Source organism: Paramisgurnus dabryanus, chromosome 22, assembly GCF_030506205.2.
Source record: "Paramisgurnus dabryanus chromosome 22, PD_genome_1.1, whole genome shotgun sequence".
NCBI classification, from domain to species: domain Eukaryota; kingdom Metazoa; phylum Chordata; class Actinopteri; order Cypriniformes; family Cobitidae; genus Paramisgurnus; species Paramisgurnus dabryanus.
In genome coordinates, this window is record NC_133358.1 from 21,095,787 (window position 1) to 21,116,823 (window position 21,037).

At 37.0% G+C, this 21,037-nt stretch overlaps 1 protein-coding gene and 1 long non-coding RNA gene across 4 annotated transcripts in view; one reads left to right on the forward strand and one right to left on the reverse strand.

Annotated features, from left to right (window-relative positions):
* The window catches only part of ctnnd2a (catenin (cadherin-associated protein), delta 2a), a 310,244-nt gene that overhangs the window by 113,543 nt on the left and 175,664 nt on the right, over nucleotides 1–21,037 (reverse strand). For all 3 annotated transcript variants that reach the window (XM_065258246.2, XM_065258245.2, XM_065258247.1), the window contains one exon: nucleotides 17,655–17,895. In XM_065258246.2, the coding sequence (XP_065114318.1) occupies nucleotides 17,655–17,895 (241 nt within the window). The remainder of the gene's footprint in view (nucleotides 1–17,654; nucleotides 17,896–21,037) is intronic.
* LOC135740155 (uncharacterized) lies at nucleotides 4,576–6,090 on the forward strand. Its single transcript, XR_010529158.2, has 3 exons — nucleotides 4,576–4,774; nucleotides 5,477–5,583; nucleotides 5,662–6,090. It is a non-coding gene; the product is annotated as an uncharacterized lncRNA (long non-coding RNA).

Sequence of the window (21,037 nt, forward strand, 5' to 3'; positions counted from 1 at the left end):
AATAATTTTTTTCTTATTTTAGGCATAAACCGAACAAGTTTTAGTGAGTATTGCGCTCAGAACAGAAACATCACTACTTGCCAATAAGATGAAAACATTATAAATCCAAGATATATTCTTGGCAAACAAGTCTCATCATTAGATGCATTTTGCTTCAAGTTAATTCCACTTTGTAGCCACATTCATTCACTCATTTTTTTTTTAAATACTCATGAGGTCAATTATTTTTGCAGTTTCTGACTTCTCTCAGGTCTGTTTTTGTGCTTCGCTTCAAGTGATTTTCTCATCAAATGTTGTTTTCAAAGTGAATTAAATGCGGTCGGCAGGACGGTGTTTGATAATAACACCCCAACGTGGAGTCAGGACAGCTTTCATGGCCTGACTCACATACTAAGTCAATAACCCACAGGGATAAATGCATTATGGATTAGCTTTAGCAATGTAGCACGCAGCTTGCTGAAGTCACATCATATTAGCATTCACATGTGTGTGTTTTTTGTCTGTGCATGCAGGAAAACAGTGAGAATATGTTTCACAGCGTGCGTAACTTGATTGCCACTGCAAAATTTCTCACCCTGCCGAGCGTTTTACCACAGTCGGACAGAAACAGCTCTGTTAGCCTTGCTAGCGGCGTTGAGTTTCATACTGATGTAAATGCCCCTGTGTTACTTCCATGAAGCTTATTTAAATAGCTGGCTGAGACTGGAGTTCTGCGGGTGAAATAATGGAAACCACAGGACCTTAGCAGTGTGAGCTTAAGCGATAGACTCAGCGCTGTTGAAATTAGCCGCTGCACGGTGCTCGGCTAACACGCTGTAAAACCAAAACAGCGACCTCTTAAAAATGAAGGTGCTTCAATGCAAAGACATAGAGGAAAACCTTTTGGTTCCCTAAAGCAAGATTTAGTCAAAGATTCTTTAAACAATGAAACAGAAAGGTTCTTTAGCTTATTCATCGTATCCTCCAGAGTTAGATAAGTCCATACATACCTTTTTCATCTCTGTGCGTGCTGTAACTCTGTCTGACGCACCCACCGCTAGCCTAGCTTAGCACAAAGACTGAAAGTAAATGGCTCCAGCTAGCATACTGCTTCCAATAAGTGACAAAATATTGCCAACATTTCCTATTTATATGTTGTGATTTGTATCACAAAGCACTGCTACTTGGGCGGAGTGATTAGCACAACACTTGCGCAAACTGTCCGTTCCTCGCCACAGGGCTTTTCAGGGGCTGCAAGCAAATCACCCCACCCAAATAGCAGTGCTTTGCCTTCTAAGAATAGGCTATAGTTCCTAGTATGTATACAGTTAAAAGATGGCTGTGTCTCATATGACCTTGTTATTTGTACACGCTGTGACTATACAAATCACAACATATAAATAAGAAAATGTTAGCGTTGTTTTTTTACTTATTGAGAGCAGTATGCTAGCTGGAGCCATTTACTTCCAGTCTTTGTGCTAAGGTAGGCCAGCGGTGGGTGGGCCAGGCACACATGGAGACGAAAAAGGCATGTATGGACTTATCTAACTCTGGGGGATACGGTGAATAAACAAAGTCCCAAAAAGTTGGCGTGATACTTTAAATGTTCTTTATGGAGCCACACAGTCAAAAATGGTTCTTCTATGTCCCTTTATTTTTAACCATGTTGAGATGTTTAGAAATGCATGCAACCTAGGACTGTCAAACACAAACCGTTAACAGCTCTAGCATTCCTGTCAAGAAAATATGAGCAGAACAAATCAAAAAGAAAAATGAAGAGATTCACGCATGGCTGTGTTCGCGTGTATGTGTGTGTAAAACAAACATTTGCTTTTCATTTCAAAGCAGGTCAGAGAACTGATAGAGAAAGACCTTTGAAGATATTAGCACTTCCCTGAAAGAAACTGCTAAGCATTCAGAGATGATGTAGCCTCTGGTATTACTCTGCAAATAGCTCCACCCGGGTTTACAAATGGATTCTCACGTAGAGCTTTGCTTTATGCCCCATCTTTGGGGTGGGGTAGGGGGGAAATGACCAATTTCAGAAAGCAGTGTAAGATAAATAAAGCCTATTGTGGAGTAGACGTCAAACAGACGACCTAATTGTCACTGAGGATTGGGACAATCAAAGTTCCTTCTGTGATAAACCATGATTGCATTTATTTACAGAACCTTGTTTAATAGAGAATAATGGTTGAGTTGTACAGGGGGTCTTGGGGTCAACCATGTTGGACTTAACAGCCATTAATTTAATTAACTTAAGTGGCAAACCCCTGGATGTTGTATGACAATTGTTGTATAGATTATTAGCGTTAAGTACGAGTTAATTAAATAACAGCCAAGAGAGCATAAAAGCTACCATGTAACATATTAACAAGCACATTTGTGCACATTATGGACTTATGCACAGTGGATTGTGGCAACACAGAGAGAGACTGAAACTGTAGATGCAGAAAACAAGCACTGTCTTTCAAACAGATTAATCGCATTAGATGCTGGTAAACACCGCCACTTGTTTGTCATCCTTATAGTCTGTGCCTTGCAATCAGAATTAATCCGCTCCTGCAATTTCCAGGCTCGAGACGCAATCAACATCACCATATTTGTTGGTTACGGATTGATCCTGTAATTAGAAATATGCTGAAAGTTGAACAAACGAAAACAAACGGAGCATGTAACATGCAGAACACCTCATTTTTATTTGTAATGCTGTTAACTATGCTCTAAGGTTATTCCCGAGCATCGCTGAGTCAAGTAATTGAATTTACATGCTTGATTTAGTCTGCGTTGTTGTAAAGACAATGTAATTGTAGAAATTCTACGTGGTTGAAGCTTAACCTCCGTGACCTTTCCGTCCCATCACGTTCAGACTCATCTGAACAACCTCTGACGGCACCACATAGAAACATGCTGCGTCAGAGAACTCAATATTGATGCTTAGGAATGCGGATTTATGATTTTGCTTAGCCATTGCGTTTCCATAATCTGAAATGAGACGTTTGAGGACCGTCAGTGAAATTAACCTTAATAAGTTGACAGAAGAAGCATTAACCTTCAGCACTTTGTGTGTAGTTTGCTGCATTCATTGATGTTAGTGTTAAAATTCCTCTACCACATACCATCAGTCTGCTTCTAGGAAATCAGTAGTAACAACATTTTAGTTACTGGGATATAATAGTGATAATGATGTAACTTCACTGTCAGAAAAATTGTCAAAACATTGTCCCTAGCGGTTTATTGTTTATTGTTAAAAGGATCCCCATTAGCTATCACCAAAGTGAGAAGTGTAAGTGTACATATGTACATAGAAGTACATACTGATACCAAAAATAGCATATTTGCACCCCAACAATACTTGTTAGTCCCTAATATGTACATATTGATACTAAAGAGCAGGCTTGTGCACAATTCAGAATTGAATTGAGAATAACTCCCAAATTCCAATTCAATTCTAGAATTACAATTCGAATTTAAATTAAAGGTGACGTAGAATGATTGAACGGGTATTTATCCTTGTTCTTTGCTGTGAAATGTAGACAAAAAATGTTTTGTTTGGGTCTGTAATGCCTTAGAAGCTTCCTAAAAACCTCTCTCAGATAGCTCTATTAGGGTGGGGGATTTTAAACAAGTGGTTTTGCACCTATTTGGCTCCCCCTACTAGCTTAACTTGCAATCTCATTACTGATTGGCTGACTTTGCTGCCACTCAAAAAATGTAGCCAATTATTTTAAAGTAGAGGGGCAGTGAGATGCCTGTGATGTCACAAGCATCAGTTTTTCAGATTGGGCTGTTTACTGGCTGACATTTCTAAAAGAGGAATTTCTATGAGACTGAGATGTTTAGCATGTTTAGCACTTTTTATATGTTCGTGAATGCGGGTAGACTACCATTATTCAACAAAGACAAGGTAAAAATGGTTTTTCATTCTCTGTCCCCTTTAAAGGAAGCAGAATTGCAATTCAATAGAAATTCAAAGAAATTTATATACATATTAAACAGTAAGTGAAGTGTTAAAAATGAAGCTTTCAGTATATGTCAGATATGATTGCGTTACATATTCTATAAATTATATTAGTTTGAACTACTTGTACAGATTAACAGGAAATGTTTTCCCCAGCAATTAATGTTCAAATCTCTAGTCACATAACAAATAATTAAGTTAGATTTTTTTGTAATTGTAATTTTATAGAACACAATGGAACATGACTTTATTTCCTAGAATGCTTTACTTAGTATTTAAAATGGTTGCCAAACTATTTTCCAAAGTAACTTTCCTAACACTGAATGTATGTGAGATTCTTCCTGTTGTGTGACTGTGGAATTTCTTTGAATTGTCATGAATTTAATTCCACTTCCTGTCATTCCAATTCCAATTCAACTTCCTGTAGGGCGGAGTCAATTCAATTCAAATTCCAATTCAAATTCCAATTCATGAATTGAATGGAGGCCAATTCTGAAATTCTGAATTGTGCACAAGCCTGCTAAAGAATGCATATTAGTACTCCAAAGATACAAATTTGTACTTCAAAGGTACATAATAATACCTCCAAAGTGCATATTGATACCAAAGAGGGCACATGTGTACCTCAAAGATACACTCTAAAAACCGTTGGGTTATTTGTTTTACCCAATAGGTGGGTTAAACGTATTGGGTTGTTCTGTTGGGTTATTCCTAGCTTGTATTGGGTTATTTCCATAACAACCCAGAGAGTTGGGTTAAAATCGGGCTCACGTCACGCATTTTGAATTTCAACGGTTGACCGGTGCCACTGCTGAGTGCGGACAGACACGAGAGGTACGTTTTAAAATATATATCTCTGTGTAATGTTTTATTTTGCTACAAAGTGTCTTTAAGCTCTAACACACAGTAAACTATCAGTCACGTTTAAATAAGTGTACAAAAACGCTGTTGTCTAGTTTTTGTCCGTTACACCTGTTCCATTCATTAACTGTTATCGATGCCAAACGCGTTTTTAAGCAATCATAAACGTAGAGAGACATTGCAATTTATTTTAATACTAAACAGCACCAACAGCATGAGCCCTTACGAAAATGAATCATTTCTTTTTTTAGTAGTATAACGTTAGTTTCATGGCGTATTGATTGTCATATTGCTTTAACCATGCTTTCTGTAACAGACAATGTTGTTTTGTTTAAAGTGTAGTAAAAACCGTTTTTTAACTTTTGTAAGGGATGCAACCGGCTGTTTTTTGCTCCAAATATTTTTTTAGCCGGTCTGTGTTATAGACACAGAGCTGTAATATAAATGTGATTCTGAATGTAAATGTCTTAAGAAATGACTCGATGGCATTTTATTGTCGTCTTACTTCAGTATAATCCCTGATAAAGCGCTGCACGTCTACTACTGTATACTGTAACCCCGGTAACGGTTGAATTTGCAATTCAGCGCCATCTACTGTCAAAGTAGAGTATTTATTCAGCGTGCCAGATGTGTTTGCTTTGAGATTTAATTAATTATTATTTTCTTTAAATGTAGACATTCTTGGAGATGTTGCATTAAAAACCTTACAAAATGGCCAGCAAGATGGTTCAGCCTTCCTACAGTACCAAGAGGCAAAGCAAACATTTATTAATTTGCAACCTGTAAGTATCATTTATGACACTTGTTTTTTTTAACCTGTTTATGTGTGCATATTTACATTGTGAAAATTCTGTCTTCAGGTCAGAAAACAAACATAATTCAGTATTTGGAGGAGGAGGTATGACGAAGACCCCATGTCCTCCTATGGGATGAATTCGACTAATCACAAGCCTTTGTTATCGTTGGGAGGCATGGCCCTGGAGCAAGACCAGCAGTTGACATGTGCTTTAATATTTTTTTTTACATTTTATACAGAGTATCCCAAGCCTTTCACTACTGTTAAGTAGTTTCGGTAACACACAATACATTTTGTACCATGTGATGTTTCCTGAACACACTGTCACCTGCTTAAAGGGACAGTTCCCCCAAAAATGAAAATTGTCATAATTTTCTTCCTCTCCTGTCGTTACAAACCTGTACACATTTTTTTGTTCTGATGACCACAAAGGAAGATATTTTGAGTAATGTTTGAAACCAAACAGATCATGAGCCCCATTGACTGTTATAGTAGGAAAAAAGAATACTATGAAAATGAATGGGGCTAATGATCGGTTTTATTTTTTAAACATTCTTTGAAATATACCTTTGTGGTTATCAAAGTAAAGACTTTTATACAGGTTTATAACAACATGAGAGGGAGAAAATGATGACAAAATGTGTGAACTATGCTTTTAAGCAGTTTTTAGTTGGATAAGATTGAGTAGATTTGTTTTGTTCTTATGTTTTTGTTTATTTATGTATGTATATATGTATGTATGTGTGTATGTATTTATGCTTCTATACATGTATGTATTTATACATTTAAATGCAGGTGCAAATTACTAAATGAAATTAAAGCATTATAAATGTATTTGTAAGTTTTGAATTATTTATTTATAAAGCAAATAATAGTAATAAATAATAATAATAATAATAATGGGGTTAAAACAGCATTGCAAAAATAACCCAACAAATTGGTTATTTCATAACCCAACTAATTGGGTAAAACTTTCTACCCAATGCATTGGGTTAAAATAACCCAACAATGGGTCGGTGCTATAGTAACCCACCATTGGGTTATTTATTGGGTTATTTTTAACCCAACTGTTTTAGTGAGTACATATTAGTACTTCAAAGGTACATATTAATACCTCAGAGGTACATATTGATACCAAAGAGTGCATAATAGTACCTCAAAGGTATATATTAATACTTCAAAGATGTCGGAGCCGATGGTGTAGTGGACGGTGCTCCGACACATGGTGCAGACGCACTTCTGGCGGCCCAAGTTCGAATCCCGGCTTGAGGTCCTTTGCCAATCCCATACCCCTCTCTTCACGTTATACTTTCCTGTCGTCTCATTAATAACTTTCTATCCAAGGCAAAAATGGCCCCCCAAAAATACTTCAAAGATACATATTAGTACCTCAGAAGTACATATTGATACCAAAGAGGGCACATGCGTACCTCAAAGGTACATATTAGTACTTCAAAGGTACATATTAGTACTCCAAAGATACATAATAGTACCTCAAAGGTACATAATAATACATCCGAAGTGCATATTGATCCCAAAGGGGACACATGTGTACCTCAAAGATACATAAGAGTACGTCAAAGGTACATATTAATACCTCAGAGGTACATATTGATACCAAAGAGTGCATATTAATACCTCAAAGGTACATATTAGTACTCCAAAGATACATATTAGTACTTCAAAGGTACATATTAGTTCATCAGTGGTACAAACATGTATTGATACCAAAGAGGGCACATGCGTACCTCAAAGGTACATATTAGTACTTCAAATGTACATATTAGTACTCCAAAGATAAATATTAGTACTTCTAAGGTACATAATAGTACCGCTGAGGTACATATTGATACCAAAGAGTGCATATTAATACCTCAAAGGTACATATTAGTACTCCAAAGATACATATTAGTACTTCAAAGGTACATATTAGTACTCCAAAGATAAATATTAGTACTTCTAAGGTACATAATAGTACCGCTGAGGTACATATTGATACCAAAGAGTGCATATTAGTACCTCAAAAGGTACATATTAGCAGTGTTGGGTGTAACGCATTATAAGTAACGTGCATTACATAATAATATTACTTTTCTGAAGTAACGAGTAAAGTAACGCATTACAAGAAAAAGTAACGCAAAAGTAACTAAAAAGTAACGTAAGCATTACTTCCATGAAAAGTAACTAAGTAACGCAATTAGTAACTTTTTTTGGGAGTAACTTATTTAAATGCATTACTTTTAAAAGTAACTTTCCCCGAAACTGCATATTATTACTCCAAAGATACATATTAGTACTTAGTACCTCAGAGGTACATATTGATACCAAAGAGTGCGCATGTGTACCGCAAAAGTACATATTAGTACTTCAAAGGTACATATTAATACCTCAGAGGTACGTATTGATAACTAAGAGTGCACATGTATACCACAAAGGTACATATTGGTTCTTTAAAGGTACACATTAGTACATCAGAGGTATATATTGGTACCAAATATATACATATTCGTTTTTTATACATACATATCAGTCACTGGAGAAAAGTACTTCTCCAGTGACTGCTTGGGATCATTTTTTGACAGTGTTTAAATACCAATAATATATCAATTCTAGATGCTTAACCAGACTACAATTCTTCATAATAAGTGCTTTTACTAAATGTATCTAATAGTTTATTAGATTCATTAGATTGAATCAGTTTTGTTTTCACACTTGTGTCCTCTTTTGAAAGAATCAACTTCTGAATGGACTAAAAAGTGAACTGAGTAGCCAGAAAGCAGAGCCCAGTTCTCTTTGTATTCTGGTTAAGACCTCAAACCTTTCATCTCTGAGACCTTGGAGTCTGTGTGTACTTGACCAAGGTTTTAAACATACTTGTTCAGTTCTTTCCTCTGTGTCGGATGACTTTGTACAATAACTTTGTTATAAAAATATCTGGAACAACTGTGAATGCAAGAAAAAAAAGAGTAACCCAAGCACACCTTGCATTAACAGTGCATGTTATATTGCCCCTTGGACAACTCAAACCAGAAATCAAATAAGCCTGAATGATTGCAAACGGCTCTCAGATCCCTGAAATGAACCAGGTCGCCGGATGATGCACAACATCCGTGAAAAATCACAGTCATTTCAAATAATGAGGAGAGTGAAAGCCAGACAAAACATACGTTTACATCAACACCAGCTTAAAATTACAACAAACACGACGGCTATGAATGTACATTTGACAGAGACGGTAATTATCATAAACACAAGGTATAGACAATGAGGCTGTTTTTATATAAGACAGACAACACAAAAAAATTCCTCACTGCTTAAAAAAAAAGACAGCAATAATTCACCAACAAACGTTGTACCTTCGCTATTGCAAACACCTCCCAAGGCTTACAATTTCCATCACAAAGCACTTGCTGCCGAGCATTGCTGGAGTCATGTGTGCATAATAGCCCTCACTGCGTGTTAACACAGAAACAACACACCTATACACAGTGTCAATGTCAAATACACTCCTGCATTGCAACCACAAGCTGTGCTTATCAGTAAAACCATCAGTCCTTATAATACAAGACATATCGGGTACCTACAAACACCTTTGCCAGGATACAGGTTTCTTAAGTGACTGATCTGAACATAGATGAGAGCATAATGACGTACTCAAGGTCACAGAAGTGTGCGTCTGTAAGTCTTCATAATGGGTAGGGGCAGACAAGTGATATATCAAGTCAAGGCTAGGATAATAGCATGGCAGAGCCTACTAACATATTGGAGGCATTAAGAGTATAATTTGGGGCTATGTGTGTTCTTATAATAGGGGAGAGCGGGGCACAACCTAATGCTTTTTGGGTTTGGTTCAATCATTCAAAAAATATTTGAGTTTGATTAATCATATTTTTACACAAGCAACACGCACATCTCTGCTACAAATGAACAGTTGAAGTATGTTTCTATTACTTATCATTCTTGGACAATTACACCAAACATGACAGAAGTGCAAACGTTACAACTTACCCCATAGGTGGGGTTAATTGTAACAGGCAGGGGGTTAGTTGTAACACTTGCTAAAAATTAAGTTTGCAGGCAAATATTTCAATACTATTTTGTCTATATACTTAAAGTGGATATTGTTTATATATCTGTCTATAATAGACAGGTATCCACACTGTTTTCATTCATCCAGCCCTTTTTAAACAATAGTTCAATTATAAATAGATACAAATGTCTAAATATGCGAGAAAAGCATTTTTTTATATGTGACCCAGTCTGTAATAACCATACTACAGTTTCAAAATCAAATTCTGAGATAATGAGCATCAAAGTCTGATTTTAGCCATTCATCTCATTATGATTTAAATCTTTGATGTGACCTTATTCAATCAATATTAAAGATTTGAACAAAAATAAATTTGATACACGATTTTTTATAAGACAGGCACATTTATTTTGTTGGCAGCCAGCAATCATTTGTTTGTAGCCTATTAAAACAACGGCAAGAATTACGCTAACATTAGCGGTTTTTATATCGTAACTGCTGAGGGGTTAGTTGTAACACAGAGTTACAATTAACCCCGCTGGGTCAAAATATTTTCAAGCCCACCAAAAAAGTTGCTAAGGCCTGCAGACATATTTCAAAATGATGCTATGTTTTAGTCAACAAGACACTGATTAATATGACATAGCATTGGATTTGGTATCTTACATATCCAACTTAGTACCCAAAAAAACCATACGATGAAAAATTGTACTTGCATGCCACCAAAACACTCATTCATCAATAACTCTCTGGAAAAACATTATACATCTTCAATAATTTGCAAGAGATTGTCTTTTGGCAGCATGAAAAAAATACCGGAAAAACAAAAACTCAACCTTGTGCAACAATACAGTCCGTGTTACAACTAACCCCTCATTAGTTTTTGCCCCGCGCACCCCCACTGCAAGTGTTTTTCAACTCATTCAACTCATTTTTATAAGTACCTGTAATAGCAACTCAACACCTGTAGTATGATGCCTAAAAATACTGCTTATAGATGTTCAGAGCACCAGGTTTCGGAACAGAACCTACCTCTCTATCTCTTAACGGGATAGTACACTGAAAAATGACAATATTTACTGTCATGTTGTTACAAACCTGTATAAATTTCTTCGTTCTAATGAACACAAATGCAGATATTTTGAGGAATGTTTGTAACCAAACCGATCAGAGACTGCATTGACTTCCATAGGAAAAAAGAATACATTGGAAGTCAATGGGGTTTGGTTTCAAACATTCCTTAAAATATCTTCCTTTGTGTTCATCATAACACAGAAATGTATACAGATAACAACATGAGAATGAGTAAATGATGACAAAATTTTCATTTTTTGGTGAACTATACCTTTAAATGAGGCTACTCATATAGCACCCTTACAATACACCATTAGACATGGCTCCATTGAAGAACAATGGCATTAAAGCATATTTACCATGGTCTGGGTTAAATACGCTGTATACAAATGCACACCACAACAATGTTCATCTGAATGCTTTTGAAATGTCTAAAGAAAGGTGAATTTACTAATCAAAACACCACAGATTTTGCAAAAAACAAACCCAGCCACAACTGTACTATATAAGCAGCTTAATGCATGAAATTGCTACCTTTTAACAGCAATTCATATATGAACACTGACCTCCATTTACACAGACCATCCAAACAATAAAACCAGCCACTCTTTCAAGAGCACTGCTGTTTTCTCTTAATCTATCACTGTAACTACCCTTAGTCGACCACTTGAGAGCATCTTTCCCAGGTCTAAGTGCACCAGCACAAGATTTTTTCACAGCGTTCATATATATGTCAATGCTACTGACTTAAGAAGCATATTCGTCCCCGAATAGACAAGGGCAGTGGTAGTTGTTTAAGAAACAAAGAACAGAAAGGCCTGAACAAAAATGACTGTGTTGAGAAGGGGGTTTGGACCTAAGCTTTGATCAATAGGAGGGGAAGGCGAAGGCCAGACCCCTTTATTTTCTCAAGGCAATCCCTTCTTCTCACCAGCTCTGCAAGTATACAGCCGCAAATCAATAAGCTCTACTCGATCTCACTCATTTATCCTTATCCCATCCATTTTTCATCAATCATCTGTGAACTGCAGATGGCTCATAACTCCATTTATCGTTCACATCAGCAAGTGTAATGCATGATAACGTCTACCAAAGACTTTCTCGCAGTCAGAGCCAAAACCCTTCACCGCAGGTGCCCTGATATCCCGGCCCTGATGCAAAGAGGTCTGGTGTTTATGGAGCACGTCAGCCATATTTTTTGCCGCACCGTGATCATTAATAACTTGCTAATGCACTTTCCTTGTTGAAATCGCAGCTTGTCTTCACATATTTCTGACGTATGCAAGAAGCAATCCCAAACTCCTTTCTTAAAAACATTTTGAGGCAGTTTGTCTAGCAGCCTGTTAGTAGTGGCAATTACGAATTTCACACAATTTGGATAACAATTGAGAAAGCTTTGACACTTTGAAAACAATTTAGTCAAATCTGTATTTACTGTTACACTAAGTGTTGCGCACTCATGTGCTTCCTGCCATCTTGGTTCTCCACTATAGTAAGTTGTGTGATTTGTACCAGAAGCCGGTTTCGTTTCATATTCACATTGCTTTCCTTTTAATTAGCCGAGTGATAGGCCTACTTTATTAAAGGGAACGGCAAGTTTGGCAAATTTTCCCCACTAGATGGTGGGCCACAACATAGTCAAGGAAGGTTGGTTTGGGAAATGTTCCTTATTTTCAAATGACTTTTGGAACTATCATTCATATTTAAGAAACCTGTAGATAGCATGTACTACCGTCAGATGAAAAGGTCAAACACCGTGTCTTTTTGTCATTTTGAATAGCTTAGCATTTCACCCAAGGACACACTTTGCCCTTATAAATTCATGCCAAAAAATCAACACTTTTCAGTATTGCTTCACAGTTGCCACGGGCTGAAAATGTCTACACTTATCACAAGCTGGAGCACTTGTGCTGTTAGCACACCTGTCCTCCCACATATTTTCAGCTCTGCAGAGCAAAAACCAAAATAGACTACAGAAAAGTGTACATGTAAACACACATGCAATGAAACAGGTCATTTCAGGCTCATATTTAATCGTTAAGTTTTAATGGTGTCCACTTTACCTGATACGAGACACGAATAGGCACAATACAGATCAAAAACTCCATTCTCACTGCACTCAAATGCGAAATGGTTTTCAAAGCCAATTTTTACCAAAATTTAACACTTTGTAAGTGAAGTCTGCTCGATCTGAAGGTCTCATGTCCATTTACGTTGTATAGTATTGGTTACTATAGTAATGATGTCGGTGTCAGCATCATGTCAGGATACTTCCTGGGTAAAAGTGTCACCTTTGCCTTTGTCTATCATGACACCTTGGTGTGGTGCTGAACCTAAAGGGTATATTTGAGAAAATACACAACTTCGTGCATTCTTGCATATCGACCATTGATTTGTTTAATCATTCACTACATAGTTTAATGTCACATAATTTGCAATATATCAAAAAAATGCATGTATTTTATTTAGACAGCTGCAAGCAATAGCAAATGGCAAAGCCCCCAATTTCTATGAGGTTTCACTAGGGATGTTCACATTGACCGTTTAACCGTTAACCGAAGGTAAGAATTTATGACCAATTAACATTATCAGTTAAAAGAAAAAAATATTTGTTAACACACGGTGCGTGTCCTCATGAGCTGACAGACATTTCGCCACTTTTCTATCTTTAATTTGTAAATGTTCTGTAAATGGCATAAATTATTGCTGCCCTGACAGTCTGCACTGTAAAAAAATTCCATAGAATTTACAATGTTATTGCAGCTGGGTTGCCGGTAATTTACCGTAGATTTACATTTATGTCATTTACTAGCAAGAGTTTGTTCAAAGTTAAATACATTTTAAATATTAACAAGTCTTTATCTTTACAGAATAAAACTATACAATAACAGCCTCATGCAAAGCATTCTGGGAACCAGAAATCATCATCAACCTTTTTCTGTTTTTGCTTCAGATTTTGTTTTCCAGAATGTTTTGCTTGATGCTGTTTTTTAGTTTTACTCTGTAAAGCCAAAGACTTGTAAATGTTTAATGTTAATTTAACTTTGAACAAACTCTTGCCAGTAAATAACATAAATGTAAATTTACGGTAAATTACCGGCAACCCAGCTGCAATTTCTACGGAATTTTTTTACAGTGTGATAAAGTAATCATTTGTATGAGAAATCATTTGTGTGCATGTTTGGTGTAACATATAATATGTGTTATACATTTGGAAGCTGAACGGAGACGCGCACGTGTCCGCGGAAGATGACGCGGTCCGTCTCCGTCTCGTGCACATCCGGACAGACCTTCGCTGATGGCCTCTGACCCTGACCATAAACATCTCTCTTTTTGCACAAACGGAGAAAGACGACGCAAAAGCAAAACTTTTTTGAAAAGGGTCCTGCTTTAGAAATTACCACTGTGGTAGATGAAAAAGAGACAATCTGCCCTCTTTGGATATTAATCATCTGGACTGATCGCTTTCTTTTTGATAAGGTAATGTTGCGTGAATATCTGATAATGTCTGAATCCTGGTTCTGTTGTTGATCTGTCGCTGCTGTTTGCACGTTCAAATGAAATGTTTTCTTTTAACTAGGTCACAGACAACCGTCAACTGTATTTTTACTAAATGACAACTTAATATTAAAATCTTATTAGTTAACGGTTAATGTTCGGTTCATAAGCTGCGGTTGTCGGTTGGGAAAATTAACTGATATGAACATCCCTAGGTTTCACACCTCCATGCAACTTCAGGACCTGCCATTGTGCTAATATTGCTAATAGAAAATGTCAACAAATAATTCCTCATCCCATAATGCACAGCACAGCTGGTTTAGTCCAAAAATTTGCAGTGCTTTTTGCAGTTTTGTCTGTTCGATTTCGGATCGCGTTCTCACCACAAATGAACCGCTACAGAGTTTTTTTTGAAAGCATACTGAGAGCATCTCTTCAAGGAGGTCTCTGTCCGCTTATTGGTCATCGTTTTTTGGATCAAGCTGATGACATTTTGCCTGAATTTGTTTTTTTGTCAAGCAAATTAAACAACAGTTATAATGTGTCATAAACTCTAGAAGACAGCACACAAGCTCAAAAAGACATTCAACTGCATTATCCTTTACAAGTCCAACCAAGGCCAGTTATAAGAAAATGATGTCATAAATGTGTGTCACCAGTACCCATAATTATTATCTATTGTCAAGCATTTCAAGGCCAGATACTTTTCACAATGTAGCACTAAAGAGATAAGTGGCCACTTAACACTAACATGTGATCAACACCAATTAAGAGACAACCAACGGATGCTATTAGTGATTTAATAAATAGGATCATATGGCAATCTGCCCCTTTCAAAAACACACAAAGTGTCTGATTATAATTGAATTGCACTCTAAAAATGGCTGGGTTATTTTTGACCCATAATGGGTAAATATTGGACAGAACACATGCTGGGTTAAAAATTGACCCAATGCTGGGTTATTTTAACCCAACTGCTGGGTTATTATACCCCATGGTTGCATAACAACAACCCAACACAGGGTAATTTTTAACCCAGCATGTGTTCTGTCCAATATTTACCCATTATGGGTCAAAAATAACCCAGCCATTTTTAGAGTGTGTATAGCGAGAATGTGTGAATTCAAATGTGATTGACGCTTTTTTATTTAACGCTATATGATGCAATAATATTTTAATAAACTAATACTTGGTTATTGTAGTTTGATAGAAGTGTTCTGTACTAATTAGCTGTGCTCCCTAAGGCTGGGTCAGGGTTATGTATTGAACAAACTCATACCACACTATACAGCAGGTCATATGGATACAACGCCTTGTTTTGTCATTTAAAAGGAAAACACCACAGTTTTTCTATATTTTACTATGTTCTTACCTGAACTTTTTTTTAAAGTTGCCAGCCAGCGTTTTTCATGATTTTCACAAAAGTTTAATGACTTCCAATATAAACATACAATATACCAAATGAAAGAACAGACCCTCTGCTTTCAAAAAAAAAAAAAAAAAACTTTCATCCTACCTTCAATAGTTATTTTGTAATCAGCTCTTGAATATGGGTAGGTTTCTGCAAAAACACCACATTTTGAGCAAAAAGCAGAGATAATAAAAATTTTGTGACAGACTTTTCATAGAGATCCCATTCAGAGCGATCTTTAAAACAGACAGGGACATGCAGCCGCTTGCCATAGGGCAATACTTCCGGGTTTAAAAAGTTGCGGAAGGGCATCTCGTCAATGGCGGCGAAAGAGCTAATACATCTTTTTTTAATGTGTGCACTTAATCTTTGTAAAGTGCGTTGTGAATGTGTTAGCATTTAGCCTAGCCCCATTAATTCCTTAGGATCCAATCAGGGATGAATTTAGAAGCCATCAAACACTTCCATGTTTTCCCTTTTATAAGACTGTTACATTTGAAGTTACACGAGTAAGTGTGGTGGCAAAAAAATTAAACGTGACGATTTTTAAGCGGATAAAAATGAGAACTATTTTGTATAGCGGAAGAGCACTTGTTTGCACGCAGTAACATCATCACTCCCTCACGCTCAAACTTCCATCAATATTACTGCACCTGACGTATAAAGTGCTGCAAACTAAGTGCTCTTCCGCTATACAATATAGTTCTAATTTTTATCCGCTTAAAAAATTGCTACGTTTTATTTTGTGCAACAATACTAACTCGTGTTACTATTCATGTAACAGTCTTTAAATAGGGAAAACATGGAAGTGTTTGGTGGCTTCTAAATTCATCCCTGTTTGGATCCTAAGGAATGAATGGGGCTAGGGTAAATGCTAACACATTCACAACGCGCTGTACAAAAATTAAGTGCACGCATTGAATAAAGAAAGGGATGTATTAACTAATCTAATTTAGGGTAAAACATAGTAAAATATTGAAAAAGTGTGGTGTTTTCCTTTAAGAGATCAGACTTTCACCAGGAAAATTATGAAGTCTGACCTGACCAGAGTCGTATCAACAGATACAAATTTCAGAGACTTAGACCTGGGGTCCTTTGAATTTGGCCAGTAAGCAACTATCCAAAAGTTACACCCCAAAACCCTAAAAGCAACACCTAGCCATGCCTTGGCAACCACACAGACACCCTAGCAACCACCTGGCCATACCCCATCAAATCTCTTAGAACATCATTGGGATGACCTAACAATGCCCTAGTTAACAATCAGAACTAAGTGCACAATATGCTGCATACTGTACTAGCCGCCCCATTTTCCTAAATTTCTCTATTTCAATAACCAGAACACATCCTTACAGTATATCCTTTAAATTTCTGCTCTCCTGCATTTCTGACTTCTATCCGATGCTATTCTTTCATGCATTTCTTTGTTTATTATTCATTTCTTATGCACTACGCTACATTTATCAATGCAAAGTAGCCTTGAGCTCAAAAAAGTCACTGTATAAATAAACCTCTTATTACCTTTCAATGATATTCCATTGTTGTAAACATTGCCACAGTAGCTACAAAAACTGCAAAATGAATGTGTTTTAGATGTTGGATAAGTATATGTTCTCTGTCATATTTTCTATTACCATGCACGTCTGTGTAGCACAAGATTTGATAAACAGGGTCTATAATCAGTACAGGCCTTTAAAAAAAGGAATTGATCTTGACTTTAGTTGTGCTCTGCAATTACAGGTGATAGACCAATAACTACATTTCATTAAGTTAAAAGTAATGGATTTCTCTCTCCCCATCTTAATCATTTTCACTGCATCCACTTTATAGCATGTGCTGAACCACGTCAAACACGATTAAAATGCAAACCACACATCGCACTTAAGTTTTGTCAGCAAACTCTGTTTTAAAGCAATACAGATAAAAAGACTCAACACTGCTCAAATGCTTCTTCCAGCTGAGAACGGATCGATCTGTGTATATTTGCTTTCTGAAACAAGTGCTTTAGTAACTTTAAAAATGTATAAAAAGCATGCATGCTCACCTGGGATCCTTTTGAATGCTGTCTATAGAGGGAGATCGTGCCAGGTTGCCCTCTGGTGGCAGGGCAGGACCTGACTTGCTGTAGGGAGACTCCACGGATGAGCAGTACGGCAAGGTGCGGTAAGTGTCAGCGTAACTGGCGCTCTGGCCGGAAGCGTAGCCGCCTCTGGGAAACGTCCCTGTGGCATTTTGACTCCCTGTTCGCTGCAAGGGTACGGAGTCGACACCAGGGGAGGATGGGGCTATGGGAGGAGAGTAGGGACAAAACAAAAAGTTCAGGACTTGCTCACAGAACTGGTTGACTAGGTCTAGGTAGAGGAATCATGGCATGAGACATGGCGAGAAAACCAGACGAACAATGAAAGAATGACAGATAAGGAGAGATCAGGACAAAAACAGGAAAAGAGCGATAAGATCAACAGCCATATTGACTACATACAGTATATAATGTTGAGACAGGTTAATACAAGACAAAACTAAAGATGGGCTTCAATGGTCATTTACAAGAAAACAAGTCAGATGCACTTAGAGAGTTTGGAAACCCAACAATACTCAAGCAGTTGTGCCCATCTCAAGTAAAACTATTAAATAATCAAAACAGATGCCCAAGTAACCAATAAAAAACGGCAACCGCGCTTGATAAAACATATATAGATATGATGTACTTTATTTTATCTAGCCTCTTAAGTACTGTAATGCAATCTAAAGCATTTATGTGCATTGTGAAAAATAAAAAATATTATCCACCTGCATAGACAGACAGTCGATGCAACCAGGATCATGCACCCACAGTTCAAGAGCTAAGATCACAGATCATGTAATTCCCTTTGATCTCTATTCAGTCTGACTGAATGTATCTCAACAGTAACACCTGCAACTGCAAACTACAGTCTTGCTTCAAAAAGTAGATCACTTTAACAGCTTCCATGTCTGCTATATAACAGCGAGGTCTGTTTCGCTCAATACGACGAGGGCAGGGTGGCAGATGCCGTCTGCTAGACAGCCAGTTGAGTTTCTCATAAATTTGAACAGCAAGACGATCAATGCCAGGGTTCTGAGTCTTTACCATAACAGTGCCAGCGAGCCCATAAAACAGCACTATTAGTCACCGAGCACAAAGTGCACACTGGGAAAAAAGGTTCAATGTATCTTCACCGACCATCCATGACTCTTTAGCTTCCTTTGGAGAAAGTGTTGGACTCGCTCATTGTAGGCTAATGATAATTAAGGACAGTGTGAGATTAATAGATACTGGTTAAAATAGAAAAGCATGAGAGAGGAGAAGAGAGAGAAAAACAGGAGAATGTGGGTTGAAGGATCGAATTTGACTTCCTGTGCTGGCAGGTAATGAGAAGCTGACGGACTGTAAATTTGAAGAGTTCACATTAACCGAATCAGACAGATCTACATTTCACTGAAAGCAATATTTGGGATACCAAAGTCTATGAGAAGGTCTTGGAGAAAGTTATCTTTAATAATTCTCATTAATAATTTTAAAATAACATTGATGGAGATCTCAGGTGTGTTTTATCTTTAAAGCAATAAAATAGAAAAAAAGAGAGTGTTAAAATACATTAAGAGTATGGAGCTGTAAAAATAATGTAGATACAGCTAAAATAATCTGGATTTAGGTAGATTTGAGGAGTAATATTTCAGTTCATACTGAAATTGTCAATTATATTGACTTCATTGTTGGGGGTAACGCATTACAAGTAACGCGCATTACGTAATAATATAACTTTTCTGAAGTAACAAGTAAAGTAACGCGTTACTTTATAAATGAACACATTAATATTTGAGTTACTTTTTCTTAAAAGTAATGCGAGTTACTTTTCTGTTGAATTAATTAAATTTAAAAATAAAATAATGTATTGAATTAAACTGAACATATTAATGTAGAATTACACACTCTGTGCGCCTGAGCGGGAACAGTTTGAGTCAAAAACAGAAATGGCAGGCCAGAGCTTGAAATTTTTGCGATCATAAAAAACACCTGCAAGGCCTAAAAGAGATGAAGCCTCAGCCAAGTAAGAAAAAGTAACGCAAAAGTAACTTAAAAGTAACGTAACCATTACTTTCCATGAAAAGTAACTAAGTAACGCAAATAGTTACTTTATTGGGGAGTAACTTAATATTGTAATGCATTACTTTTAAAAGTAACTTTCCCCAACACTCATTGACTTTTGATCACAGACTGTATCAAAGTCACTTTAGGGAAGTCGCCCCACTAGGTGGCCATGTTTGCACTACGTCCGGGCAATTATTTCAGTCATGCAAGACTGAAGTCCTACTGTACTTGAATGGGAAAAGTCAGATATCTCTAAAATCATCTGCTAAAATCAAAATTATACAAAAAAAATTCTGACCAACACTTACGGTACATTCACACGGGGCGTAAGCGTTAACACTTAACGGAAGGCTTGTCTGAAGCGTGACCAAAAGCCAATCACAGTGGGCGGAGTACATACTCTGGTCTTTCATAAACGTAATTGGCTCGCTCTGCCTAGGTTACTTGCATAAGGCGATATGATTGGCTGACGCACGCGTTGCCGCTTGAAAAGTTGAAAACTGTTCAACTTCTGCCATGAGCAACGGCAATGACATGGCGCCGACGGATCCACAATTCAGTTCGGCAACACATGACGTCACCCATTAACTCTTTCCCCGCCATTGACGAGATATCTCGTCAATTAAGAGAAAACGCTTCCCCGCCAATGACGAGATTTTCCGTCTTTCCGCAATACCGCTATTATCCACCAGGTGGCAACTTTTTAAACCCGGAAGTATTGCCCTATGGCAAGCTGCTGCATGTCCGTGTCTGTTTAATAGATCGCTCTGAATGGGATCTCTATGAAAAGTTAGTCACAAAAATTAAATTATATCTGCTTTTTGCTCAAAATATGGTGTTTTTGCAAAAACCTACCCATATTCAAAAGCTGATTGCAAAAGAACCACTAAAGGTAGGATGAAACGGTTTTTTTTGTTTGAAAGCAGAGGGTCTGTTCTTTCATTTGGTATATTGTATGTTTATATATTTAAAAAAGAAAATTTTCTGGAGGGCATTAAACTTTGGTGAAAATAATGAAAAACGCTGGCGCTGGCTGGCAACTTTTTTTAAAAACGCTGGCGGTGAAAGAGTTAAAAGTGAATGGGAAGCGTTAACGTTTACGCCCGTGTGAATGCACCGTCAAACCTGACATCAGTGTTTATGTAAACAAAAGTGCACTTACATGTAAGAAACAGTATTTATGAATCTTGCTTCTGATGTATATTTTCTTATTTTGACATCTCATGAAGACTTTGGTTTATTTTTTATTGGAATAATGTTCAAGAAGCTTAATGTGACTTGTTGTATTTCACTTGAAATATATTGTATTGTAAGAG